This window comes from Hemicordylus capensis, chromosome 4 (genome assembly GCF_027244095.1).
Source record: "Hemicordylus capensis ecotype Gifberg chromosome 4, rHemCap1.1.pri, whole genome shotgun sequence".
NCBI lineage: Eukaryota > Metazoa > Chordata > Lepidosauria > Squamata > Cordylidae > Hemicordylus > Hemicordylus capensis.
In genome coordinates, this window is record NC_069660.1 from 166,842,179 (window position 1) to 166,867,645 (window position 25,467).

At 42.1% G+C, this 25,467-nt stretch overlaps 1 protein-coding gene across 11 annotated transcripts in view; it reads right to left on the reverse strand.

Moving 5' to 3' along the window:
- Nucleotides 1-25,467, reverse strand: part of PACS2 (phosphofurin acidic cluster sorting protein 2) — a 256,899-nt gene that overhangs the window by 45,870 nt on the left and 185,562 nt on the right. For 7 of the 11 annotated variants that reach the window (XR_008306723.1, XM_053248447.1, XM_053248442.1 and 4 more), the window contains exons 17-21: nt 20,759-20,869; nt 19,215-19,323; nt 17,112-17,144; nt 6,317-6,359; nt 1,419-1,461 (exon numbers count right to left, since the gene is read on the reverse strand). Coding sequence is in view for 10 of the 11 variants with exons in the window: in XM_053248447.1 (XP_053104422.1) it covers nt 1,419-1,461; nt 6,317-6,359; nt 17,112-17,144; nt 19,215-19,323; nt 20,759-20,869 (339 nt within the window). In the remaining variant the exon portion in view is untranslated. The remainder of the gene's footprint in view (nt 1-1,418; nt 1,462-6,316; nt 6,360-17,111; nt 17,145-19,214; nt 19,324-20,758; nt 20,870-25,467) is intronic. The other 4 variants (XM_053248450.1, XM_053248444.1, XM_053248446.1 and 1 more) reach the window with 1 other exon arrangement.

A 25,467-nucleotide genomic window follows, 5' to 3' on the forward strand; every position in this document is an offset into this window, starting at 1 on the left:
TCTTATTTGTCCCATGAGGCAAGGGTGGAAGGGAAAGCTTCTCCCAACAATCAGTGACAATCCTCTGTGTCCAGAAGGGGCTTCTTATGTAAGACAATACCAGCTCTTGCTTAGTCTTCCCAGCTACTAGAAGGGTGTGCTCTGTGGCAATCCAATATTCCTCCACCATGTTCCTGGTTCACCTTCCAGGTCAGCTTCTTTCACATCTTTCTGCTTGACAATAGTTTTGTCCTCCTTCCGTCCTCCCTTACTTCCATTTCTGTATCTCCCTTTAATTGGAACTCATCCTTCCTCTGCATCCACATCCTGCTCCCTGGCCAGCCCAACATGGGACATACACCATTTTATGGGTTCCTTTATAGGAGAGGAGAGCTGGTCTTGTGGTAGCAAACATGACTTGTCCCCATAGCTAAGCAAGGTCTGCCCTGGTTGCATCTGAATGGGAGACTAGAAGTGTGAGCACTATGAGATCTTCCCCTCAGGGGATGAAGCTGCTCTGGGAAGAGCAGAAGGTTTCAAGTTCCCTCCCTGGCTTCTCCAAGATAGGGCTGAGAGAGATTCCTGCCTGCAACCTTGGAGAAGCCGCTGCCAGTCTGTGAAGACAATACTGAGCTAGATAGACCAATGGTCTGACTCAGTATATGGCATTTTCCTATATTCCTATGTTCCTATGTCTGACTAGCACCCACGGCTGATGTCACATCTGGGCACCAGTGGCCATGGCCAGTCCTCGGTGGAAGTGACTGATAGCCCTGGGTAACACATGCCCATTTCAAATTCAAGCTCATCAACTGTTATATAGAGAAACATCACACTTGTAAGTTCAACTAACCATCTTTATAAATATCCTCTGGGCACTTCATGAATGACAGAGCAGAATCAGAACAGCAAGGATTACAGTAGCATTTTTTGATTTGTCATCCCCCGGGTAACTGGCAAGTGGTTTAGAATTGTATTTGTGAAAGCCTTGCAAAAGCATGGATAGTTCAAATCCAATCTGATCTTGGCCTGATGCAGGAACCCAATACTCCATCCCTCAAACAGTTCCCTGCAAACTGTTCCTCCTCCCCTACCATGGACCTGCTGCCAACCAAGGCTCTTGGAAGAAGACTATGGGAGAACCACAAATGGGGAGGAAGGAAGACATATTTACAATCATGCATTCCTGATTTTGAGGTATGGGCTATGCACATGGATTTATTGATTGATCCAAAAACTGAGTTATGGACATGTGTTTATTGGTGTGTTGTTTTTTTAAAAAAACTTCCCAGAAAAGCTTGGGCCAGTCAATTCTACACTTGCTTAACAGAAACTAGAATATCAATTTAAAAACATCAACAAAAACAAAAACACCTGGACTCCAAAATCCATATCATGTATGAATGAGACTGGGAAAAATAGTTGAAAGATTGTGTTACCTGAGGTTGCAGAGGACTGTTCAACTATTCCAACCTTTACCACCTGAAGGGAGGAAGAGACATAATATTACTAGCTCTGCCACAAAAAAGTAAAGCTGAGCTTATCTTCATTTTTAGCCTAGTTTCCTCAAGGAAAGTATGATTATGAGATCACCTTGCTGTCCGTGTGTGTCGGTGTGGATGGAGATTTGAGTAGTATATTTTGGAATGTTGCTGGTTGGCACTCTCTGCTGATAGAAAGTGATTGTGTGGAATTTTTGTGACCATTTGATCTAATATGTTTACAGGAGCACTGGATAAAAACTCAGGAAAGGCCCTAATTAGCAGATTATTATACATATTAATTACCAGTTTATAAGGGTTAGGGAGGGTTGACTGTTCTGATTTCTACTAAGCTTAATATTAAAGTTGAACCTATTTGTGTGAGAACATAAGAACATCCCTGCTGGATCAGGCACAAGGCCCATCTAGTCCAGCATCCTGTTTCACACAATGTTCCACAAGATCTGAGGAGCTCACAGGCAAAAGGTATGTGCATGCCCTCTCTCCTGCTGTTGCTCCCCTGCAACTGGTATTGAAAGGCTTTGTGCCTCTGAGGCTGGAGATGGCCCACAGCCACCAGACTAGTAGCCACTGATAGACCTGTCCACCATGAATCTGTCTAAGCCTCTTTTAAAGCCATCGAAGCTGGTGGCCATTACCACATCCCATGGCAAAGAATTCCACAGATTAATTATGCACTGTGTGAAGAAGTACTTCCTCTTGTCGGTCCTAAATTTCCCCATCTTCATTTTCATGGGGTGACCACTGGTTCTAGTGTTGTGAGAGAGGAAGAAAAATTTCTCTCTGTCCACCCTCTCCACTCCATGCATAATTTTGTACACTTCAATCATGTCTTCCCTTAGTCGCCTCTTTTCCAAGGTACAGAGCCCCAGATGCTGTAGCCTAGCCTCATAAGGAAGGTGCTCCAGGCCCCTGATCATTTTGGTTGCCCAATTCTACAATATCCTTCTTAAGATACGGTAACCAAAGCTGTACACAGTACTCCAGATGTGGCCGCACAAGAGATTTGTATAAGGGCATTATAATATTAGCATTTTTATTTTCAATCCCCTTCCTAATGATTCCTAGCATAGAATTAGCTTTGTTCGCAACTGCCGCGCACTGAGATGACACTTTCAATGAGCTGTCCACCACGACCCCAAGATCTCTCTCCTCTTAGAGCAAGGCTGTTCAACTTAGCCCCCCGCCAACTCTTTTTGGACTACAACTCCCAGAATACTCAGCCATAGTGGCTAATAGCCAGGGATCTGGCTCTAACTATGGCAGACTGGGGAGAATTGCAAGGAATCTTAGAGGGGAACCTTCTCCACTATGCAGGCCAGAATAGTTGCCTCATTGGTGATTTTCATGCCCTTAGTGGAATGAATGATGAGCTCTGAGCTGAGAGATGAGGCCTCTCCTGGGACTCTGATCAGGTGCATAGATGTGCTGATATGAAGGAAGAGGTGACACACAGAAATAATGGGAACTAGGTGAAAGGCAAGCACCTGGCCACAACTTTATTAAAGATTAGCAGTATATGTACAACACATAAATTAGGCTTTGTGCAGGTAGCTGGATGGCAAGGTTGCAGCAGCCCTTAAACTCTCTGGCCCTACCCTAACAGCAGGGTCAAGGTAGGGCCCCCCTCACTTTGGACTGTGCCAAGATGACTGACAGGCCTATGGGTCATGGCCAAACCCAGCAACCTGGCTGAGGGTTGACTGAAGCCTATCAGCCAGTCCCTCTTGCTCATTTCCCAAGTCTGTGCATCTGGTTGCCCAGTGGGTGTTTGGGGCAGTGCCAACTGACCCTACCTCCACCCAGGGCAACCCCTCTTCCTCAATTGCAGCCCAGTTCATCCTAGTGCCTACCCCCTCTGTGATGTATGTCAATTAACCAAATCATGCCAAATTGTGAATGCCCCCCACTTCCCTGAGTTAAAAATCCACTCAAAGAGGCTGGTTAAAATTGCAAAAGACAAAATAAAAAATAAACTTTATTTAAAATACTACAGACTGCTTCCGTCTGAGGACAGGTAAAAGGGACAGGTAAAAGGGACACTCAGTTACTACAAGAATACTTCAGAAAGCAGATGATATTGAGACAGCACACTTAAAAAAATGTTGTTACCCAGTTGCAAAGAGCATAGATAGCACTTACATTTAGCAATAGCACTTACATTTATATACCGCTCTATAGTCGGAGCTCTCTAAGCGGTTTACAATGATTTAGCATATTGCCCCCAACATTCTGGGTACTCATTTTACCGACCTCGGAAGGATGGAAGGCTGAGTCAACCTTGAGCCCCTGGTCAGGATCGAACTTGTAACCTTCTGGTTACAGGGCGGTAGTTTTACCACTGCGCCACCAGGGGCTCATTTGTAAGAAAAATACAAAAAGCCCCCTTTAAGAGTTTACAGAAACTTTTGCAATGCCCTGTTGGAATGGCACCAGCTCAGTTTTTCTTAGTTACATTACAGATAAAACACAATAGAACAGTTGTAAGGATTTGCAAAGCACACAAAAGGAAAATAAGTTTCTGACGCAAACTAACTAGCAAACTGTTCCCTAGGCTAAACTTCCCAAAGCCAAAAGCCCTGGTTTCCTCCCCCCCTGAACTTACCCCAATCTCCAGGAGAGAATTCAAGCTTCCTGAAATCCTATCTCTCAAGGATCTGCAGATGCCCTTCTATAAGAGAATTCTCCAGGCTAGCTGTCGACCATGAGGCAGAAAAACTCCATTGCTCCTCACTAAGCCTTCCGCCCGTCCTCTCTCACCTCCCGCCTAAGCTGCTTTCTGGATAAAGACATGCTTCTCTTCCTGCCTCATGGCCCTCTAGGTCCCACCTAAAATGACCTGCATTGGCCGGCTGCCCAGCAGCTCTGAAATCATTCCTTCCAGAGGGGAAGGGAAAGCCAACAGATGCAGTCAGACAGGAATAGAGATGAAGCATAGTTCAAACACTGCACAAGGTTAGCACCGGAAATTCCATAAATGTCAGGGTCGGGGCCGGGGACATGAATCGTAGTCAATAAAGACAAAACAGGTTCAGATTCCAGGGTCTACGCAGCTCAGGGTAAAGGTTGGTCACTACCGATGCTGTTTCCAGCACAGATCTGGCTTTCAGGCCGCTCTAAATAGGCTGTGTGCTGAGAGTCCTGCCCATCACAGCAGCTGTGCCTTGTCAGGGAGATGCAGCCATGTCAGAGCTGGAACACCTCAGTCTCTCCAACCTGTGGTGTTCCTCCCTTTGAGCCTGTACTCTGGCCACATGTTGCTGCCAGAGATCTGGGACAGGCACCTCAACTTCAGAGGCCTCAGAGGCTTTATCAGAAGGATGAAGGAACAGAGGTGCCTGTAAGCCTGCTGGCTCCGGCTGTGCTGAGTCAACCAGAGTCTCTACCTTCTCCCCCTGCTGTTCCTGTTCCTGTTCCTGAGTGCTGTAGGAGAGGAATAGACAACAAATGCCTGAAGACTGCCTGATAGCAAACAGGCAAGCCAATTTGTTTACTTTTCATGTGCAACAGCATCTCCCCCAGCTGTAAAGCCCTGGAACCATCCTACCTGGGTAAGATACCCTGCCAAAGACACTATTTCAAATTCTGCCAAAGACACTATTTCAAATTGTCCACAAGGGGGGGAGTCAAGGCTCCCAAACACATGAACATTCCAGCTTGTCTATGGACACTAGCCAAACAAGCCAAAACAACACGGATCAGAGAACATCCAGGATAGCCAAAATCCTGCAACACTGTACTGTATTTGGTTCTCAACTGAAGGACTAAAATATATTTTTTAGTCCTTCTAAAAAAAATTTTTTTAATTTAAAATATTTCTCAACCAAATCCTGCATTTGGTTCTCAACTGAAGGACTGAAATATTTTTTTTACCAAGGACTCTTAGTATTCTGAATTCTAATGCTCTCCATGGTTTCCTTTTGGCCATGGCAGATTCTAGAGGACACCAAGGGGGGTGGGAGTTGATGATTTCCACCACTTTCTTACATTACTTTCTTGTTGTCACTATATGCTATGATTATGTTGAAAACCCTGCTATCTCCTGTGCTGTAAGGACCTCACATGCTTGCTCTCTGGTCATTTCCTTACTTGTTTCCTTGATATATTGTGCCAATCATCTCATTGTTTCACCCAGAGCATTTACCTGCAAGTCTGCACCTATCCTCAACTTACTGGTTCCTTTGTGCTCTAAAGACATTAAGCTAGCCCAAGCTTTACCTGCTAATTTTATAGACACCTGTATTTAACTAATGTGATTGTACATGACTTGTCATTGCTATCGCTTTCCATGAGCTGATAATCCATTAATCGCCAGAAGCACCTGGTTCCACAATGCAAGGCTGTTATTGATATTTTATTTGGGATGAAGATGGGTTAAAACAATGTTGCTTGTACACTTTGCTGCTATGTAGAAAACTTTGTATCTATATCAAATCATGTCAGATATGGGTGGTTAAGGATATGTGTGATGATTTATGGAATTATACTAATTATGTTTGTATCTCTAGGATGTTGTATGAAATGTATCTAGTTTTATTGCCATGTGTACAGCCTAATAATTCCCAATCCTTGTGTCTGACTGATTGGTTAAGCAGACCCAGGAACGAGCCCCATTCACATCAACATGATAGAACGATGTTTTATCTCTCCACACATAATACACAGGCACTCCTGTGTCTCAGTAAATTACAGATCCAGAAAATCCTGACTATAAAGAGAACAATAAAGCCTTTAGACTGTCCCCACTTGTTATAGTACATTTGCAAATAAAACATAAGTGAAGAAACAGCTCTGCAAAATTATCAGAACTGATACACACAAAAGTTATTACTCACCCCTACAAAAGGGATGAACTTCTGAGAAGATTCTTCATCTGGGCTAAAAAGATCAAAGAGAGTCATCATTAGTTCAGAAGTTAGAAGCAACCAATTCCCTTATTGCTTCTATCAAGCATGCAGAGTTACGAAACACATGCAAGCATTAATTTCCCTGTCTGCCCTGAATACTCTGCTACAAAACCATGCAGAATGGAAGTTAGTAAGCTAGTGTACATAACATTCACACACATACACACCCCACAGAGACTTGCCTTCCTTCAGCCCTTGTACCTTTAGAGGAAAAGATTCAACACAGCTGCAAGTACAACCAACTAACTTCCCATTTCAAAAAGCTAACAACCTATATCACCAGCAATATAGAGTATGAGTGTAGATTACTTTCTAGATGGATTGATATTTTTAGCCTGCATTGCATTCACAAATTCCCACTTTAGAAGTTGTGTGCAAATCCCAGAAGCACTAAACACAGTTATCCTACTATGTTGCCTAACAGTTGCCAGCGATGGTTTTTTATTATTCTTTATAAGTTTTATTATACTTTTTGCATGACCTTATCCCAAAGTATTGACAATTAAGGAGCACGGATCAGACACTGCGACAGACAACTCACTGGGAGCAGCACAGCGATGTCTAACTTAAAGACAAAAGTAGCCATTCCAAATACAGAATGCAAAACAGAACTGTGATGTTTCACTAGGTCAATGGGACAATCAATTACTTTGTACAGACGCAGTTAAAGGAATCCAAAAGTAACAGCAGTGTAATTTTTTTTAATTAGGACCAACTATAATGTCATGAAGTAGTAAACAAGCTTTAAAGTCCTCCAGAATTCTTCATCTGGTTAAAAAAGACAAGAGATTGAGGAAGAGGGGGGAAATGTTTCAGGGGATGATGGAAAACCTCACAGGTTTGCAACTATCTTAAGAAGAAATGTAGGCAGTGTTGTGCAGACTTATATAAACGTAATTAAATTAGACTGGGCTCAATAAGGCATAAGTCTTTTGCACTCCATCTTAAGATTTCCAGAGGAGCACCAATGTTATCTGTTGCAGCAAAATCAACAGAGTCTTATGGCACACTAAAGACTAACAAATTTATTGAACCAAGTATTTTAACTAGTCTGTGCCCACTTTATCAGATACATGAAGTATTACTCCATTCTGGGGTGGGGGTGTTACTGAACAGAAGAATTCCAAGGAGGTCAAAACGTGCTCACTATATTGTGAGGTTTTAATCCTCATAAAAGGTAGTACAGTATTGCTTTTGGATTTCCTCTCCTAATGGACCAACATAGGAACATAGGAACCTACCATATACTGAGTCAGACCATTGGTCTATCTAGTTCAGTATTGTCTTCACATACTGGCAGCGGCTTCTCCAAGGTTGCAGGCAGGAATCTCTCTCAGCCCTATCTTGGAGAAGCCAGGGAGGGAACTTGAAACCTTCTGCTCTTCCCAGAGTGGCTTCATTCCAAGGGGAATATCTTGCAGTGCTCACACATCAAGTCTTCCACTCAGATGCAACCAGGGCAGACTCTGCTTAGCTATGGGGACAAGTCATGCTTGCTACCACAAGACCAGCAGGTGAATTTTAGACAGTTGAAGACAATTTAGCTTTCTCCCAATATAATTCAAAAATGGAAGGGCCATTCATTGTATGGCCAATGACTGCTGGATATTAGTTGCTTGTAGTTGGCCAATTTATTTATCGATACTAGATACCCTTTTAAAATCCATGAATCCCAGTAAGGTTATCAGCCTAAGAATAGTTGGAAAAGAATATCAAGTACCAGCAAAGCAGAAATGTTCTATCATTTGCTGCTCTTACAACTTCAAGATCTCATGCAGCTCACGTGCAGATTTTTCTGTTCTAAGAGCCCACTCTTTCCTTACTTTCAATGGAGTTGAAAAGGCATTTGGTACTGCTAGAATAATGCATGCTAGAAATGGCTAAAGCTTTGCTACATATTATACATCTGCTCTTCACAGATATTATCTCCACATTTCCAGAGGGCTTAATGGCTAAAGCTTTGCTACATATTATGCATCTGCTCTTCACAGCTATTATTTCCAGAGGGCTTAATACAATTTTAGTCACTATATGTTTTACAAATTACCCACCAAAATAACTTAGGACATGTTAACTACAGGGTAACGGTGTTGTGCCCCTCATTGTGACATCCTGCAATGAGCAAAGCATTAACTATTCTCCAAATACGAAAGATTTTACATGTTAAATTATGACTATGGAGAAAATATGAAAAATGAATGGATTGTTCTATAAGGACCTCAAACATGTTCAATTTTAAACATTTTAAATAATTTTAGCACATATTCTAAATGAACATTTCAGATGCTCAAGGGGTCTCTTTCCTGAAACTCCTATACAAATGGAAGTGATTTACCAGTGTTAACATATAAGTAATATAGCATCTGTTAAACAACAGACTGCAGCTCAAGAAGGAGGAAGACTTTGGAATTTGAAATCTGTATAAGTTGTATATAACCCAAACATATATATATCATTCTTCAAGATCATTCTTCAGTGTCCTTTCTTTGTACTTCCTTCATCACAATGAAAAATCTGTACACAAATAGCTGCTTTGGCTTTTCTTTACACTCCAGGGACCTCTGAAGGAACAGGGTATATAATAGAATTATAGAATTTTGGAGTTGGAAGGTACCTTAGAGATTTTCTAGTCCAGACGTTCCCAGCCTTTTAAAAGTGTTCCCCTCCTGTCACAAATCTTCAGCTCAGGTACCGCACAGAGATTTTGTCTTTTTATGTTTTTATATGTATAAAAGGTAAAGTTGTGCCCTTGAGTCGATGCCGACTCCTGGCGACCACATAGCCCTGTGGTAGTCTTTGGTAGAATACAGGAGGGGTTTACCATTGCCGCCTCCTACACAGTGTGAGATGATGCCAGCACCTCCCTATACTGCTGCTGCCCGATGCAGGCGTTTCACATATTCTGGGAATAGCATCCCCTAGTACTCCCTCCTCCAAGTCATTTACAAACATGATGAACAACACAGGGTCCAGGGCACTTGATATCTCCCTCCAGGATGATGTGGAGTCATCCTTTCCTTCCAACTCAAGCATAAGCATGCTAAAAGAAGAGAGACTCAGACCTTAAATTTTATCATCCTGGCACTCCATAGTCTGTTAAATGTAAGTCAAGTTTCTGTAAATATAAACAAGCAGTTCTAACCAGAACTAATGGAGTCTACGTCTCTCTTCTTTTAACATGGTGACTCTTACCTAGGACCCCCTCGCATGTGTTGTGAATTTGGTTTGAATCTGACTGTCAGCACCTGAGTGGTCTATACTTTGAGTGGCCAACAACCTCACAATGGCAAAAAAATTGCATGTTACAGAAGCTACAGGATACAAATGGCAGGCGGTGGGCGGGGTGGGGGGGGGACTATAGCTATATATAGCTATATTCTTACTATGGAACACCCTGAGCCTTTATATCTAGTGTAGGGTATGCTAAGCAAATGAATGGTGAACCAGAAATATCTGATTACATATACATATGAAGTGGCCTTATACTACGTCAGACATTGGTCCATTTAGTCCAACACTATCTTATCTGACAGGAGTTTCCCAAAGTTTCAGGGCTAAGAGAACTCTTTCCAAGCTCTACTGACAAATAGTGATGTCAGAGATGGAACTCGGGATCAGTGGTCCCTCTAAGGTGTGCACATAGCACTTACTTACATTTATATACCGCTTTATAGCCGGAGCTCTCTAAGCGGTTTACAATGATTTAGCATATTGCCCCCAACATTCTGGGTACTAATTTTACCGACCTCGGAAGGATGGAAGGCTGAGTCAACCTTGAGCCCCTGGTCAGGATCGAACTTGTAACCTTCTGGTTACAGGGCGGCAGTTTTACCACTGCACCACCAGGGGCTCTTGTGTACGTGCTGACATGTTCTTTTTATGTCCACTCAGTTAATTTTAGATCCTGCTCAGGTTGAATCAGGAAGGCCGCACTCTGAACACACATGCACACACATTGCTTTGATACTGACGCCCAGAACAAAACTCATTCCGCACACAGATAAAAAAGATCAGAGAGAACACTCCTTGGGACCTTCTGCATGCAATGTAGCTGTTCTATCACTGAGCTATGGGCCCTTCCTAATCTGAACTATTAATTTACTAGGTGGTCTTCAACAAGCCACTAGCTTTCAGCTGGAGTAATATACTGAGATAACATATGTAAGGCACTTTGAACATTCAAAAGCACTATGTGAATACTGAATTATAATATTATATTGAAGTAACCATGGAGATCTGAAGAAAAACTATTTCATTTTGGTCAGCACAGCGATTCTGTCTTAAAAGAGCCATACTCCATCATTACAGGAAGAAGTTGCAAAAACAGCTGCAAACCAAGTGGCCCTCTTTCTGTGTTTTTAAACATCTCACAATAGCAGTGAGAAGAATAAGCAGTTTTGCAAAAGTTTGGAGCTAATGAGATTTTCTAGGAGCCAAATAGGTGAAGCAACCTTCTAGGGCCTATGAAGCAACCCAGGAGCCAGTTGCCAGGCCTTCCCTTTTTCCAGCTATTTGTCAGGTCCAATTTGTTTAGTGGGGCTCCTGGTGTTTTGCATCCCTGCATAGGAGAATTACTGCTCTGGACACAACACAGCACAGCATCTTGAAATCAAAGTGTTCAGCCCACAACTGTGAGCTAAATTCCATTCTTATCTTTTTACACTGATAGTGCTATGTTCTGTCCACACCAAAGGCCCTTGGCTTGAAATGCTTATAAGCTCAATTTATGTTCAGGATCATGATCCTCTATGATAGTTCAGCTAAACAGAAAAACTTAGTCTCAGAGGTGCTACAGAAGTGCTTGCAGAGGTGCTACAGAAGTGCTTTGCTTATTATACTTCATAAGCAAAAATTTTACTTTATCCTAAACTGAAATGCATTCAACAAAAGCAAACAACAAGGGCAACTGGATTTTAAATGGAATTGCCTAGTTGGAATTAAATCATGTGCAAGCATTTCTAGAAACTAGCAATATGATGTCCTGAGTATGATGTCCAATATGATGTCCAGCACAATAGGTTTCACAAGAATCCTTTCCCTCTCCAAGTTCTTGTAGTCATCAGCATACACTCCAAAGCTGAGTCAAGCTTCCACACAATACACAAGCAGTGCATGCATCAAATTTTTGCCATGACCAACAATGCAGAAGGAAGGGGAGCAGAGACTGGAATTAGCCAACATCATGGAAATTAACTGTCGGGAAACAACTTGTAAAAGAGCTCACATACAGCAGTGTTCTAAAGATGTTTCTCTTTTTTCAAATCCTCAGATCACTAGAGCTTAATGCTGGAATGCAAGGAACAATTTTGAAGAATCCAACCATTTCATACATGCATAGAATTTTCTAATGTTTTACTGGATCCCTTCAAGGTTAATGTAGCCCTGCAGAAGTTGTTTGCCCTTGGCTTTCTAAGAATGTGAAAAAAACTTTAAGGGGTTTTCAAAAAAGACAGTAAAATGCTCATGATGTCTATAAGCTCATACAGCAGTTACTTGAGGCAGAATGCAAGGTCTTGTAAGGTCACTCGTAATACTCCTGAATATCTTTAGAAATGCCTGTGTTTATCTTTCTTCTCACTTTAATAAAAGTGCATACATAATTCAAGAATAAGGCAAAGGAGTCACCCCTTATGCTTTTGCAATGAGAATGTGAAAACTAATTCTGCAGATTGTGCAAAGGTATAATCAATCTTTTATTTTTACCATAAACTTATTTATAAATTATTGAATACCCAAATCACTGTTGGAAATGCATGACCAATTCAAATGGCAATGACCAGGGGTGTAGCTATAATTGAGCGGATGGGTTCAAAGAAGCCGGGGGCTCCAGCTCCTGATGCCCCCCCCCAGCTCCACCCCTCCCTATTTTCTCCATTATCTCCCTCATTCTGAGGGTCTGCCATGGAGAGAGGCGAACACAGGCCCCCTCTTCCCTAGCTACGCCCGTGGCAATGACCCTGCTTCATATGCTATATAAATGCCACCATGAAGTATTAACAGAGGACTAAATTAGTTGAAATAAATAGGACATTAATGACTAACCTGTCTCTATTTCAATGGTGCTTAGTTGTGACTAATTTAGTCCAACTCCTGCCCAGAGTTGCTAATCTGTAACTGCTGTTCTTTGAGAATAACCCACAGTTACACTTAGGCTATGATAGCAAGTCAAATTTCTATGGAAAGCAATTTGTATGTAAGAGGTCAAAAAATGAGGCCTCCTCCCAGTCAATAAGCTTTTGCCATACCAGCAGAGTAGTGTTCCACTCTCTTTAGTCTGAAATAACCAGCTAAAGAAGAGGTACAAAGACTGACTCAGAAAGAAGGAAAAAAAACAATGAGTAGGAGTGGACTACCCTTGCAGGAGGGGAAAGAACAGGTATAATAGGCAACTCTTATTTTTTAAGCATCCACACACAGTCCCTACTGATTTCCACTCTGGATGGTAAAAAGGAAAACTTTATCTACAGAAATAGAAATGCTAGAATAGAAATGGATATAAAATTCTCTTAGAGGTGATTATTTTAGGATTTCAGTACAAAAATATTCACATTTTTTATTTTTTAATATATATTTAATTCTCCTGGGTGCGCCTTAGAATGTGAGTCCTGGCGCCCAGCTGATTGGCTGGGCGGCGGAGGTGCCTGATTGGCTGAGGCACACCCAGGAGGATTGGTTGCTGTGGCAGCAGGCCCGGCTGCAGAGGCCAGAGGTGGTGGCGGGCCTGGCCGCGGAGGCAAGGGCCAGAAGGGGGGAAAGAAAGTGGAGGTGTGTGCAGAAGTGGTGGTGAGGAGGAGAGGCGGCTGGGCCTGGCACGGGCCAGCTGTGGTCAGGAAGTGGAGACTGGGGCAGAAGGTGGTGGGGAAGAGGTAACTGCCGGCCCCAAAGAGCGCACAGATGCTCTGTGCGGGGTCGGCTACTCTGAAATATTTTGACAATTAGTAGATTATTATTAGTAAAGGACCATAGACTTTATGTGGGAGATCTGTGACTGGATCTCTCAACCTAATTTTCTTCTTCTAAGAGCAGCCCAGAGAGCCCCAGATTTAATTGAGGCTGTGGCAGATTAGACTCCCCTTTTCTTACATACCACCGATCCAAAATGGGCACTCCCACAGTTGCTTTTTAGAAGACAAGTATGTGGGGAAATCCAGACACAGGCGATGTCTAATTTGACTCTAAGAAACTGAAAACTGGACAATTAGAATGCCATATGACATTTCCCATAATGTATGTTGTAGTATCAATAATGATGACCCATAATCTGAGATTATCCATATATAAATTCATGGATGTTATATACATATTAATAAGAACATAGAAAGCCATGCTGGATTAGACAAAAGATCCACCCTAGTGCAGCTGGCAGTGGCCAGCAAGATGCTGCTGGGAAGCCCACAAGCAAATCACGAAGGCAATGGCCTGCTCTCACAGTTTTTCCCCCGTAACTGGAATTCAGAAATATACTGAGTCTGAATATAGAAAGTCCATTCATAATTATATTATGAGTAACAACATGATAACCAAACCAAATAATCCTATCCAAATCCATGGATTTGTTTAATCCCCGATATAAGGCAGAAGTCATCATTAGATCTTATAGCTGTATCTTATAGATATAGCTGTGAAATACATGCATTATTTATACACTGAATAAATAATATTCTAAGTTTTAAAGTTATTTTGGTCTATATTTTAAACTGTTCAATTGAGTTAATGTTTTAATTGTTGTTTGCATTTTAAAACACTAAACCATACAGAGATTTGTATATGGGGTGGTATGAAAATGCACTAAATAGATAAATACATTTAAGAAACAAATAAAGAATTTCATATATTTGGATGGTAAATTCCTACCTAGATGCTAAGCAAGTATTAACCATCCTGATGGTGTATCTCATTTATTTATTATAGCCATTTACCTTTCCATTGAACAAATGTGCAAAGTAGCTATAATGATGATGATGATGATGATGATGAAGAAATAGTAATAGTAAGTAAGATTAGAACATAGGAGTCTTTCTCAGAAACCAATTAAGTGAAATATCCCCAGATGTGTGTGAACTGCTTTTCCTATGACACAGGACTCAAAATGTCTGTAGGTGAAGAATATTTTTAACTGGTAATTAAGATTTAAACTCTTCAAAAGTATCTATCTGACTTTTTCTTCTGCTACTCTGAAAAGCATCTTAAACACTGATGGCACAGCTGAAATAATGATATTTATTATCAGATCATATCTGAATTAGATAGGAAAACCAAGGTCTTTGTGCATAAAATGGTATTACTAGGATAGCTTAGGTCTTTTCTTGTGCAAGACTGAGTGACATAAGAGAAGGGAATATGTACAGCAGTTGCCCAAAACCACTTCTATGAGAAAATTTTCACTGGCTATCACTAGTGATGCCCTCATCTGCCAGCAGTCCTGCCTCTTCCTGAAGTTCAGATAGGCTCTGATCCATGACAAGCCCCTGAACAGAATCCTTCCTTCTTCTGAGCAGGCCCATTGGGAAGGAGATCCAGAGCAGCCATCTATGTTGCTATCTATACTTGAGTTTGCCCTGGCTGTCACTTTTGCTGCTGGTATCCCGGGGCAAGAAAGGACCCACCTCGAGGTTCTTAGATCCCTGGTCCCTTTTAAGGGCTTCTGTAAGAGAGACATGCTCTGGCTGTTCCCAGCTATGGGTGGGGCTCAGTGCTAGGGCTGCTGCTCCTCCTTCTTCACTGAGGAAGCATCGGCAGAGTCCAGGTCATGTCTGGGTTCTGACATAATATAAGAAAGAAACTGGAAGTGTATATCCTTCAGACCAGGTCCAGAACCTGCATGTTTTATCACGTCTTTCTGCTGGCCCACTGCAAGTCACCATCTGTTTTGTTTTAAAATATTATAATGGACTGTTCCTTTCCCTGTCCTATGGCAATTGCTATTCAAACTCCCGATTTAACAGAATTAATCCATTGTCTGTGGAGTAATCCAAGATATTCACTCCCAATTGTTTCTGATGCTGGAAAGCAGCAAATGTGACAGTAAGAGTAAGTATCTCACTATCTTGTTTTATTGTTCATCCTTAAGGCTCAGTAGAAATAAATTGGAGATCTATTTAAAATGTTTATCTAGTATCCTCTCCTCTGCAGCAACTGTATTGGCAACCAACAGCTACCTGTAGTCCAGCCTCAAGGCACTCCAATCCAGCAATTTGGTTGTCTCAGATGCAGTACTATGCAAAGCATCATGTGCATTCTGCCTCAGATTTGAGAGCATGGCACTCTGTTCCAGCACCTTTTGGTGCTCTCAGGCAACTTTAGCAGTTGGTAACCAAAATAATCCTGTTGGTTGATTAAATGGGGGGCAGGTATCCCAGAAGATAGTCCCTCATAGATGGATTATTATGTGAGGTTGACTTTAGTTTACTTGAGGTTACTGCAGTATGAAGTTTTGCTGAGCACATTTTTGAAGAAGTCAAATATAAAATTTCATGTGATAAAGATTCCATCAAAACAGATTGGGAACACCAATCCTTGTTGCTGTATTTTCTTTGAGTGCTATAGCAATTTTACAGCTGTTTTTGATCCTTCTTTTTCTTTGCTGCAACTTTATCATTGCTCCATTCCTCATAACATTATGTCTCAGAACTGAGACCCCCTGTTTCAAAGGCTTTGTTATTCATGCTGAAATATTCCATTATGGTTCCAGATAGGTCTACATTGTTGCAAGTGGTAGAGAGTTTAGTTCTTACCTTTCACACACTTCTACTCTTTCCTAAATTTCAGTTGACAAGTCAATTATTTTCTTCTACTTCCTGTCATCCCCTAATAGTAGGAATTACTGAAAGTCAATTCAGGCCAATTCCTTGCATAGAAATAGCAGTGTCAACAAAAAGGGGTGTCGTCATCTTCATACATAGTTTCTGGAGATATGGATGGAAACAAATACTGAAAAATAATCAATTTCATTTTGAATAATATTTTGGGAAATTCTATCCCTAATAGCCCACTACTATTTTGTTTTTCATTATGTGGCATTTGTAAAATAAAAATGAGTGGGTTTAAAAAAAATTGAAAATAGATTAGATATCAATCAGATAAAACTAAGGACACTTCAAGATAAATTTCCAATAGTCCCTGCTTTCCAGAGAAATTCAGCTTAGTGTTGCCTCCTGCCAGTTTATGTGGGACTAAGAGGTGCTATATATAGGGCTATGTATGGATACTCAAATGTACAGCCTGATCATGATAATGCTTATTCAGAAGTCTATCCTATTAATTTCAATGATTTATTTGCAAGTAATTACACCAAGGATTGCAGTCTCTGTGTCTCTAATCACAGGAGGAGACCACGCTAGCCATCTTACCTTGATCACTATAACATACACAAACAAAACAAAGTTGTACTGGCCATTTCTGAGCCAGCTAATATACACAGAAATGAAATGGTGCTTCAGTGTATACTGATGATATTTAGCGCAAGATATTCTTAAATGGGCAGTACGACTTCTTTCTAGTAGTGCTTCTGCCCGTGCTTGCAGAAGTCATTCTTCATGAAAGTCTTCACTGATCCTTTGGACAATGCATTCTGCCTCTTGAAGTAATATTAAAAGCAGCAAGTCACTACTACTGAGGAAACCTAGCATTCCAAATCTAGAAATACTGTTTAAGTAAGGCATGAAAGATGGGCCCAGGAAAAAGACAGGATTATAGAACAGAAAGGATCTAAAGAGATTAGTACCTGATACTAAAATCAAAATGAAAGCTCTTTTTCCTTTCCAGAATGCAACCAAAAGGGAAAAAAATATTATATTTATGGATGCAAAGTAAAACAAATGTCAGGGATGAGTATTCACATCAATCCATCAGCATGGGAGTCACAACAGTGCTGTTCCTTTTCATACCCTGAGAGAGCAATTTTAGAAGCCAAGGTTCCATCATAGGAACCTATGCTGCAGTTTTCCCATGCCAGCATTAACCCAGTTATTTAAAGGTAGACACTGAGAAGGGGAAAACAGGAGCATGTGGTCCCATTTCACATTACCACGGTGGTATGGGAAGTAGTGATGTGCACGAACTGAGATTTGTGCACTGATTCAGCGCCACAGGGAGGAGAACAGCAAGCGGGATCTTTAAAAAAGAGAAGAGCAGGTCCTTATCTTCTTTCCGCCGCCACATGCAACTTCCTGCTGTGGCAGCACTGCCCTGAGAACCTGCGCACAGGGCCAGCGCACACATGGCATCTACGCATGCATGGGCACCATTTGCATGGTCAGCATGGTGATGTTGACCACACATGCTTCCTTGCATGCTTGGTGTTGCTGTCCGCTCATGCACGGGCGCCATGTGAAAGACCTGCTCTCCTCTTTTTTAAAGATCCCACTTGCTGCTACCCTCCCTGTGGTGCCGAATTTGGTGCCAAACCAGCGCACAAACCTCAGTTCACACACATCTTTAGTGGGAAGGAGCAGCACTACTGTAGCTCCCCATGCTTTTGAGTTAACATGAAAAGTCTGCTAGTGCCTTGGTAGCACTAGCAGAAATTGCCAGCTTTTGGATATGAGAGAGAGAGAAAGAGCACTCACTGTTAAACCACTGGTGGGAATGCTAGTAAGTAGCTTTTCCAAACAATATAATCACTGATCCTTCAGATACTGTCTCTTCCAGAAGGCTACTGTTATGTGTAGCAATTAAAACTTGATTCGGCATTTCCAACTGAACATAACTGTGAATGCTGAAGAGCAGACTAGTACAGAAACAGGCCTTAAACGGTCTTGTCATTCACATTGCCTTTGGTTTTCTACACCAGGCTATGGAAGTTCAGATAGAACTTCATACAGTTCATATAAAATAAAGCAACTTGGAAGAATGTAGACAATCTGAATTAATACCAAGCAACATGGGTGTTCTTTTAGACAAATGGAGAACAAGGACTTTTCAGCATGTTATTTATTTCCAAAAATAAAGAACGGAATTCATGCACCGAGTTTAGCTTCCATTATTAAAGGTTAGCATCCAGAACAGCACTAGCAAAAAGCAGTTAGTGCAACCACTGCCTCCTTCCCAGGCAACCTCCTAAGCTGTTGTTAAGGGTTAAAGGATCCTTGGCAAGAATATAGACTGTGGCACCTGCAACTGTAGGGAGAGGAGGGAGTGCCCAGAAACTGGGTGAACCTCTTCTAAGAAAGATGCCTCCACCCCCAATCCTGAGCAATGGCTTTTTGGAGGCTCAGGGGACTACCTAGAGAGGAGGTGACAGTAGCACAGCTTTTCACTGCTACCATTTTGGATGCTAGCCTAAGTGCAGAGAAATGACATCAAACAATGCCCTAATTCCCATATGCCAAAGTAACACAAGGAGCCTATTCTGTGGCTCTCTCCACACCAATGTTAACCTTTGGAAAATATCTCAAGTTACTCCAGAGCCATGGGAAGAAGGGCATTACTGTCACTCCCCTGATGCCATAGTAACAGAAAAACCCAATCCTGTATTCCTGTATTTGGGCCTCATCTCACAGTATAAAAATTTCCACAAATCGTAGTTTTGCACTTTGAGTTGACCAAAAGGGATTATTCCTCAGAGCCATAATTATAATTATTATAAGAGAAAGAAGCCCTAGCTCTCAGTCACTCTGATATTGGTAGACATTTTGGTCATTGACCAGCATATGACATAGTAGTACAACTGATTGATCTATCACATTTGTATCTCAGCACAAACTTGGAAATAATGTCAAAGCATCATGTTGCTCTTCACTGAAGACGTTTTAAGGCTGAATAAATCTCAAAAGTTAAAAAGCGTTGCACATCAGTAGAACTTCCTTGCTATTTCAAAACAATGTACCTTTTCTGTTTGTATGTCAACATTGCTTCTGCAATGGGTAACTGGTGTGCACAATTTGCTCCCATTATGTACTGCGTTATTCTGGAGACAATGTCTGGTGATTCCTGGACTGAAACAAAGCAAATGAAGAAACAGAAACAAAATGTCCATTTACCACACATTTGGAAAGAACTATAAGAAAAAACTGCCTTACTGGATCAGAACAAAGATCCATCTAGTTCAGGGCTGCTCAACTTTGACCCTCATGCAAAAACTGGACTACAACTCTGACTATTGGGCATTGTGGCTGGGGATGATGGGAATTGTAGTCCAACAACAGCTGGAGAGCAAAAGCAGAGCAGTCCTGATCTAGTCCAACATTCTCTTTGCAACAGTGTTGCCAGTGATCAATAGAGCACACAAACAGGGCATGATGGTATTAAAAAAAAAAAGGACTATAGTACTTCTATAGTGTAATTTTTCTTTTAAAAACTTATTTTTTGTATTTATTTTTAATATCAGCTCCTAATCTGATAACTGAACACAGATTATTTCTTTTTCTATCTAAACTGTTTTGATAACTTTTTTTTGTTGGGAAATGGAATATAAATATTTGTAGTAATAATAATAATATACTCTCCAGTGGTTTGAATTTCATTTATTTTTCTGTACCAGTTCAAGAAAAACTGATTACAATTTAGTAATCAGTGGATTCATCACATATTCATCACATCACTGTTCATCACATATTTTAACCAACTCATTCTCTACTAACTGGAACTTTGATATAGTGAAATGGCACCCTTTTGCCAGTTCCATCAAATGGGACCAATTCACTTAAACCATATACAGAATTGTAATGAAAGAAAGTTCAATATATGTTCACATAACTTCCTGCTATCTGCAGCAAATTTAAAGCTATAATGGAGGCAGGGGGGAGGAGATTATATGATTACACAACCACTTCCTTAGTCTTTCTGCATACTTCTAGAGTAAACCATCTGGCATAGCATCTTAGGCCAATAATTTGACATATGCTTTGAATGACCTGAACTGATAAGGTCCAGTTACGTACATTTTTAAAAGTGTGCATTGCTTGGAGTAAACATCATCAATGACTTCCCAAAATTGCAAACTTCCTTTATTTGAGTTTTGGCAGACAATTAGATATGTTGAACTAAGTGCCTGTCTGAGTTTTTTATAAAAATCTGTTGCAATTCTTTTGGGGTTTTCCATGTATTTGATAACATCACTGATGTACAAGATGGACATATCAGAGACACTGATAAACTATAAATAGAAAATTCAACCACTGAAATTTAAAACTTTTTCTCTCTAGGAAAGCAAACAAATTTTTCAATAAGACATGAAATTATTTATTTATTTTATTTTTACATTTATATCCTGCTCTTCAGATGCCCAGAAAGTGCTGGCAAACATAGACCTAGGAAATAGGGGAAAGCAGCTAATTGAGTGGGGTGGAGATTATTCTTTTTCTGAAGTTAACAATTCAAGTAATTCACATAATGCAATCTTACTTAAGCCAGGTATTAAGGCACTCTTACCAGCCGTTTGGGCTTCAAGTTTGTTAAACAAGTCTCTCCAGGATAAATCTTGGAAAAAATTGTTGTACCGATAATCAACAGAACCCAGATACTTTGCTACTGGGTGAGAACCTACAAGAAACACAAAAATAAATCCATTCAATATGCCAAACACAGAACTAGTCCAGAAACTACCCCCATCACCAATGGTCTTGCTATCTAGCCTTGCTATCTAGAAAGGAAATTCTCTCTTCTTGCCCTTTAATGTGAAGATGTGCTCAGAATTATGAGAAGTGACTAAAAGGTTTTTTCTTATTTTTTTCTTGATGCAAGATACTTTCTATTAAAAAAACACTAGCGTAACGTTGAACTACAACCATTGTTTAGGCTTTGCAAGCACATGATTGTTATTTAATTTAAATAGTAACTGGATCTGACCCACCTGCAGATTGGAATTGTGGCAAGGGGCTTTAATCTAAATTCCCACTTTTCTTCAGCTACTGGCCACAGTCTCATGACCACATCCTGGTTAAATGGGGTTGACAAACATTAGCGCACCTGTGAGAACCTGCACACAGCTGGAATCCTGGCTAAGTTCTACACCATTAACAACGATATTTAATCTAGGATTGTATCTGGACAAGTCATCTACCCAGGCCAAGCTCCACTGACTGTGTAAACCCACGCCCTTTGCTCATCCTGACTACCTGTACACTGCCCATAGATGCCCATCCCTATAGTGGACCATGCACACTTCTAGCCTCCTGCCCACACTCTACAGCCACACAGACAGAACACTTTTAGTTTCATACTTCCTGGCAACACACCATGTCATCCTTTTATTTATTTTATTTATCAAATAAAACTTTCGTCTCTGGGCGGTTTACAATAACATAAAACCAGTTAAAAACATATACAAAAACTTAAAAACAATTTAAAAATTTAAAAATAACCAGAAATTAAAACCCAAAAATATTAGGAAGCTGAGAAAACTTGGGCGAAAAGATGGATTTTCAGGTGTTTTTTGAAAATTGCCAGAGATGGGGATGATCGTATCTCAGCAGGGAGGGCATTCCACAATCTCGGGGCAGCGACCAAGAACGAGTTGGCAGTAACTGGAGATGGACCTCCTCAGATGACCTCAATGGGCGGTGGGGCTTGTAATGAAGAAGATGCTCTCTTAAATACCCAGGGCCTAAGCCATTTAGGGCTTAGCACTTTGTAACTAGCACTTTGTATTTTGTCTGGAAACCTATTGGCAGCCAGTGCAACTCCATCAGTAAAGGAGTAACATGGTTTCTCCAAGATGACCCAGAGACCAACCTGGCTGCCACGTTCTGAACCAACTGAAGTTTCCATACTACGTACAAAGGCAACCCCACATAGAGCGCATTACAAAAGTCAAGTCTGGAGGTTACTAACAGATGCACCACTGTTTTGAGGTTGTTGATCTCGAGAAATGGGCGCAGCTGGCGTATCAGCCGGAGCTGATAGAAAGCACCCCTGGCCACTGCCTCAACCTGAGAAACCAGGGAGAAGTGTGAATCCAGAAGTACTCCCAGACTGCAAACCTGTTCCTTTTGGGGAAGCGTGACCCCGTCTAGAACAGGCAGATCAAAATCGTCTCTAGAGTTCTGACCCCGCACAATAAGTACCTCCATCTTATCTGGATTCAGCTTCAGTTTATTCTCCCTCATCCAGCCCATTACTGCTTCCAGGCAGGCATTTAGGGAAGATATGCCAGCTCCTGAAGAAGCTGACATGGAGAAGTAGATCTGGGTGTCATCAGCGTACTGGTAACACCCTGCTCCAAATCCCCTGATGATCTCTCCCCGCGGTTTCATGTAGATGTTAAAAAGCATTGGAGAAAGTACGGAGCCTTGAGGGACACCATACTTAAGCTCAGATTTTGGAGAGCAACAATCTCCATCTGGAATCTATCCAAGAGGTAGGAGCGGAACCACTGTAAAACAGTGCCTCCCACCCCCAACACCTTCAGACGTTCCAGAAGGATACTATGGTCGATAGTATCGAAAGTCGCCGAGAGATCCAAAAGGACCAACAGAGTCACACTTCTTCTGTCAATTCCCAACTGGAGATCATCCATCAGGCCGACCAAGGCAGTCTCCACCCCGTAGCCCGCCCAAAAACCAGTTTGAAATGGGTCTAGATAATCAGTTTCCTCCAAGACCGCCTGGAGCTGAGAGGCCACCACTCTCTCAATTACCTTGCCCAGCCATGGGAGGTTGGAAATCCTTACCTGACACACCCACCTACACAACTCCACCACTACTTCTTAAAGGAACACCAACACCTGTCACAGCTGACAGCACAGGCAATGTACACATAGACTCTACCTGCACTTCCTCAGCTTGGACCCATGCACCAGGCAACAGGGGCTACACACACAATATCTGCTCCACACCACATGCCCCTTGGTCAAAAGGAGGAATTCCAACTATGCACACAAATAAGCACAGTTTCCAAGAAGCCTGGCAGGCAGTATCCCATAACTACCCTCACTTCTGACAGATCCCCATACAAGGATGGGAATCAGTTCACACACCTGCAATGAAGGGAGATGGAACTTGACTTTGCCCAGGACCTGCTCGCCCCTCCTCCCGGGGCCCAGGTTCAGGATACCCAACAGCTCAAGATGCTGTCCCCCTTGGCCCCTACCTACTGTCTCACTAACAATGGCTTGGAGCTAGACCTGGAACTACAGCTTAGCCAGATGTATAGCAGTTAGAACCTAAGAACTTAAGAACAGCCTGCTGGATCAGGCCCAAGTCCAGTACTCCGTGGCCCACCAGATGCCTCTGAGAAGCCCATAGGCAAGAGTGAGGGCATGCTCTTTCTCTTGCTGTTGCTGCCCTGCAACAATATTTCAGGGCAAAGTAATTCCGTAGCTTTTGTATGGGGGTGGGAAAGTGAGTGAGAAATTAGAAACAGTATAGAATAATTTCATGAAGAAAATTCTGGGCACCCCGGTTACCCCTACTGAGCATCTAAGAATGCACAATTCCCAGAGCTTCCTATCATTTTTATGGATTATACAGAGACCCAGATCTCTCCACTGATTTTTATAATAGAAGAGTTTCCTAACTTTCAAAAACTGCTTGTACTGAAATAAGAACTGTATTAATGATTGAAGTGAGAGGTTATATCTTTCCACCCCAACTCTGGTCTGTAGTCGTTGCAAGGCTTAAGCCTGCATTCCTGGTCAAAGCAGCCCTTCCTTGTATGGCCCCTCTGAGTTTGATCTTCTGTGGTCAAATGGGGGTTCATTATAGAAATAATTTCAGAAAAAAATATAAATGTTTGAGCTGGATAGTATTGCAATTTGCCTCTGTTTCAGCACTTGCTGAGAGTTTAACAAAGTTGTGATCTTCTCATTAACAGCAGGCCATTTAAGGCATTGTTCACCTTGGAAAAGGCCCTCTAATTAATAGTATGTTACAGAGCAGGGTGTTGGAAACATCTATATCGGGCAGCAGCGATATAGGAAGATGCTGAAAGGCATCATCTCATACTGTGTGGGAGATGGCAATGGTAACCCCCTCCTGTATTCTACCAAAGAAAACCACAGGGCTCTATGGTTGCCAGGAGTCGACACCGACTCGACAGCACAACTTTACCTTTTACTTTACAGAGCACAACACAGTACATTCAGAAAAGGTCATGACCAAGGGCAGATGATCACTCTCTAATCAATTATGTGTGTCAAAATAATGAATCCGTGAAAGGAATGTCAGAGATACCAAAATGTAATCTATGACACTAGCACCGTTAGCACTTAAAAAGGTGTAAGGTCCATATGAGTTATCATGGTCAGTACCATGAAGACTGTAAAGTAGGGATGTGCACAGAACTGGGCGGAGGTGGCTCGGATGTGTGTGTATGGGGGATAGGGCTTTAAGGTTGGGAGGGTGCAAGTACCCCTCCCCAACCGGCGCTGGAGTTTTGTAAAACCCCTCAGAGCGGCAGCGTACCTCCCTGCCGCCCCTTCTTCTTCTTCAGCCAGAAGTGGCTGGAAGTACTGGGCATGTGTGCGCATGCCAGGCACACGGGCTTGCATGGGCCCATGGGCCTGGCATGTTTCCCATACGTTTATGGGTTTCCCATATGCGGGGTTCTCCGAGTAGCGGGACCCATAGCGGGGACGAGGGTAGTCGGAATAGCCAGACTGATAGTCCATCTGGTACCGGTCACATGATCCAGAGTCCCAGTGCGCCGCGCCGTAAGAAGGTTCAACTGCGCTCAAGGGGGAGCGATATTCCACCACTCAGTATCGATCCGGATAAGAATGATCACGACAATCCCAGGATCAGTCTTGTCTGAATGTTGAGGAGCGTTCTTCTGATTCCCAATGGGTATCATGATCTCTAAGGGGAATGTGCTCTTTTTGGCCCCGAAGGGGTGACCGTTGCCTAGGCAGCCATGAAGCATCTTCTGCTGGCCTGGCTGGAGAATACGCCTCCTCCAACAAAGCATAACCTGGTTCCTCTGTCGCCACCAAAAGTTCTCTACTTGACCTAGTTCGATCGTGGGCCACGTCAAACGTTTCCATCACCACAGGCGAGGTAGGCTGAGTCAACACCGATGATCTTTGCACGGTACGATCCCAAGCCACTTTAGTCTTCTTGGCCACAGGGGCCTCCGATGCAGGAACCTCTTCTGCCTTCTTCTTGGGTATAGGAGGGAGGTGACGACCCGCTGGAAAGTCCTGA